This window comes from Limulus polyphemus, unplaced genomic scaffold, assembly GCF_000517525.1.
Source record: "Limulus polyphemus unplaced genomic scaffold, Limulus_polyphemus-2.1.2 Scaffold71, whole genome shotgun sequence".
NCBI lineage: Eukaryota > Metazoa > Arthropoda > Merostomata > Xiphosura > Limulidae > Limulus > Limulus polyphemus.
This window is the reverse complement of record NW_013665681.1, coordinates 72,026-75,903: the sequence shown is the minus strand read 5'-3', so window position 1 is coordinate 75,903 and position 3,878 is coordinate 72,026. Positions and strand designations below refer to the sequence as shown.

At 31.5% G+C, this 3,878-nt stretch overlaps 1 protein-coding gene across 3 annotated transcripts in view; it reads right to left on the bottom strand.

Moving 5' to 3' along the window:
• Positions 1-2,461, bottom strand: part of LOC106465856 (apoptotic protease-activating factor 1-like) — a 74,272-nt gene extending 71,811 nt beyond the window's left edge. For all 3 annotated transcript variants that reach the window (XM_022394244.1, XM_022394238.1, XM_022394252.1), the window contains exons 1-2: positions 2,334-2,461; positions 884-1,032 (exon numbers count right to left, since the gene is read on the bottom strand). In XM_022394244.1, coding sequence (XP_022249952.1) covers positions 884-1,027 — 144 coding nt within the window. In that variant the 5' untranslated portion in view covers positions 1,028-1,032; positions 2,334-2,461. The remainder of the gene's footprint in view (positions 1-883; positions 1,033-2,333) is intronic.
• Between the last annotated feature and the right edge of the window lie 1,417 nt (positions 2,462-3,878).

Here is a 3,878-nt window from a genome sequence, read left to right as displayed (position 1 = left end):
GAATACAGCAACCCACACTTTCAACAAGGCACAATACCAGGATCTATCAAACCATAAGGAATACAGCAACCCACACTTTCAACAAGGCACAATACCAGGATCCATCAAACCATAAGGAATACAGCAACCCACACTTTCAACAAGGCACAATACCAGGATCTATCAAACCATAAGGAATACAGCAGCACACACTTTCAACAAGGCACAATACCAGGATCCATTAAACCATAAGGAATACAGCAACCCAAATTTCTGTGAAAACTATATTATTTATGAGCTAGAAATTAACACGAGATGTGAATAACATAAATAAAAGTTCTCACTAAAATTACAACAGTTAAAAATATTACAAAAGGTCTAAACAATTTTCAAACTTTTAGATCCTATATGATTATAATATATACAGAAAGTAACAAACAGAAGAAAGTAAAACACAGTTTCAAATACATTTTAATTGTTTTAAGCCACTACCCATAAAGCCGTTATTTCATAATCAAAGCTCATTAGGTCAGGACGATCACCTGTTAAACTTAAGTGTAGTTGAAACACTGCAAAGTCTTTAAAATTATTTGAATCTTAGTGCTACTGTAAGAGGGATTACATTTTTCGTCATCATACAAATTTGAAGTATCCTTTACTCATTGTTAACATAATAATTATTCATACAGCATGAACCTCAGTATATATATATTGAACAGAAATGCTATACATATCTACTCATTTTTGTTTCTTTTAAAGATGCTTATTTCATTTAACTAGGATGTAACCACTGAATGTTATACTTGTCAATGATCTCTACAGAGAGCATTTTCTGCTAGTTGTGTCATCATGGTTGAAAAACAAGTCCTTATATCGTATTACTTTAATTGAACATATACCTTACCTCTTTTAAAATGCTATCACTTTCTTCTTGAGAGAATATTCCATCTTCAATGAGGTATGGTAAAATATATTTTGGGTACAAGTCCTCTGATAAGGCCCCTCTTTCCTTAAATAGAGCATATTTTTCCAGTGGATCCATTGTCATCCCAACTACACCAAATATCATGAAAAATGTATAAAGCCCTTAATTAATGATTACAAATACAATAATGTCAATAATATAAACAATTATCTGAACAACAACAAAATACACAAATATGTCAGGCAGGCAGTAACACTGCTTATGTGAGGATTGCTTTGATTGTTCATCGAAATGGTATTTTAAATATCTCCTCAATAGGGTTATCAGAATTTTACAATACTAAACAGTGTTTCCTTTTATAACAATATCTATGTAATTACTGAGTCGCGAGTTCTGTGAATGTCTGTAAATATCACAGCAAAAAGTTTGAATTTCTTGTTCTTTTTTCTTCTGCTTCTTTTTTATTACTTGATAACTAAAAAACCAAAACAATGGCGTCAACCACATTTGCTGTGGTGACATAGTTTCAAACGGAGTATCTGCTTTTATAAGTATTATTAACTAAAAGTAATTAAAAAATTATAATTCTTTTGTAAATGATGTTATCATTATCCCTTAAAGTTAGCTTTCTTACAAAAAATTAGTGTTCCTTTAAAAAGCTTAAGAACAGGGTGAAACAGGAATTACCAGCCAATAATAGATAAACAATAAATATGACAGTTGGAACCTCATTGAATTTAGAACTTGGTAATAAATACAATCTTCCTATGTCTATTGAAACACTCCATTAAAAAAATAAGCAAACAAGTAAAAAAAACAATTTTCAAAAAAGGATGTAAGGATGGCTAATATCAATCCTTCAAAAACAATGCAAACAAGATAGTAGGGATAGCATTCACATCATCCCTACATAATGATCCAAATGCCATTCCTACTATCTTGTTTGCATTGTTTTTCAAGGATTGATATTATTTATCCCTAAATTTACTTCCTTTTTTGAAAAGATTTTTCTTTACTTGTATCTATAGTATTGGAAATAATTATGGAAACAATGAATAAATTGGGTATAAAATGCAAATGTTAAGGGATTACTCATCTTACGTTGCATGAAAATTAACTGATTCAGATTATAATTACACTATGATTAGATGTCATCAAACCAATTAGACAATGCCACACCAGCATAATGCTATAAAAGTTCAGGAAACCATATTTTCAACATGCAATCATGGATAAAAATGTAACATGAAAGAATGAGGAGAAATTTCATGTTTCAGAGAGAACTGTGTGAAAACTCTGAAGAGTGTGCAAGAACTTAGTACTATAAATAATAAAAATGATTCAACACAAAAAGGCCCTAACACTTTAAATATGGTGTTATGTAACTCAGGGTGAGCTATTTATGTGATATATGCAGTTCAGTAAATACCTTGTTTATCACCTTCTGTATCTGTAAGGACTCGTGTGAATGTTACCTCCAGGAGAGTAAGACCCACATTGGCACAAAGTGACCTCAATGACTGTGTAGCTACTCAAAAACCACAGTAAATGTGGAGCAATGACATCTAGAAGGAAAAAATAGACTGATGGAACAATCACAACCATACCTTGGTCTGCATAAAGTCCCAAAATTAGAGTATGAAAAAAGTTCTCATCCTAGAATAGTAAAATTTACCAGAGGACAAGCAACAGTCAGTATGTGCTTGTTGCCCATGATAAGTGAAAATTCCCTGCAGCTATTTTAGGATCTACATTTTATCACATTCCCTACAACAAATTTTGTAAAAATTGACCCTGTTGATCACCTATTTCACCATTTGTAAAAATAAAATATAAATCTGGCAGGAAAAAACAACATTAATCTGATGATTGTTTTTGATAGACTAAAGGTAAGAAACAATTGTGTAAACCTGAAACAGATTACTTACAAGGCTAGAAATACTGACTGGTAAAACAGCATACACCAATCACAGCAAAAAACAGAAAGAAATGAGCTTTGAATTGATATGAGAGTTAATGTGATTGGTAAAGTAGTTTACTGATTTATTCTAGATGTTTTACTTCTGCACTCATCTGCATTTATTCTTTACTTTGATTTATATTTTTGGTGCCTGATATCAGATTAACACTGGAGGGGGCCAAATGGTGGTGGAAATATGGTTATATGCTTGCAACTGCTTTGACTAGAAAGAAAAAAAACAACAGCAAGGAAATAAAGGCAGAAAATTAAATGTGAAATACTAATGAATAATATACCCATTTGATGTTTAAAATTATTATGTTTAAAAGATCACTAGACTGTTTCTTTAAAATGTCTAATGATGTCAGAGAACAAACAAACCAAATAGATAAAAAGATACTGCAGAGGGTAGAAAGAATAATGATGCGAGTAAAAAAAGAATATGGATCATTTATGAGGAGGAGAAATACCAAATGTTTTGTAAAATTTACCTAAACTATAACAACTGGCCTGATAAGCATTGGTATTGGACAAAATGCCATGTCAGCATTGCATACGGCTGGTGTAGTGGGATTGACATATCATAAAAAATTCCCCTTTGCTTTCATTCTTGGGTTCTTAGAATTCTTAAACTGCCAATGTGGGATGTCTATTTTACAAAGGGTGAGATAGATGTTTCAGAAAAGAACAAATCCAATCAACATATGAAATATCATAATAAGTGCAATCATGACTAAAATTCAAATTTTGGTGAGCCTCTTCAGAAAGACATCAATAGGATTTATGAAACTGTTCATAAATGCATATGGTTAATTTAGAATATTTGAGAAACTCTGTGAACTACATGAAAAGAGTGGGATAGACTTAGGTGAAAGAACTGGAATGATAAGGCTTGCAAAAATTTTGTGGAATACACAGCTGACACAGAGAAAAAATATTACAAATTAAGTAAAAAAAGCAAGTTTTCTATGTATATTAGCTAATGCCAGTACTGATACATGTGTTATAGAACAT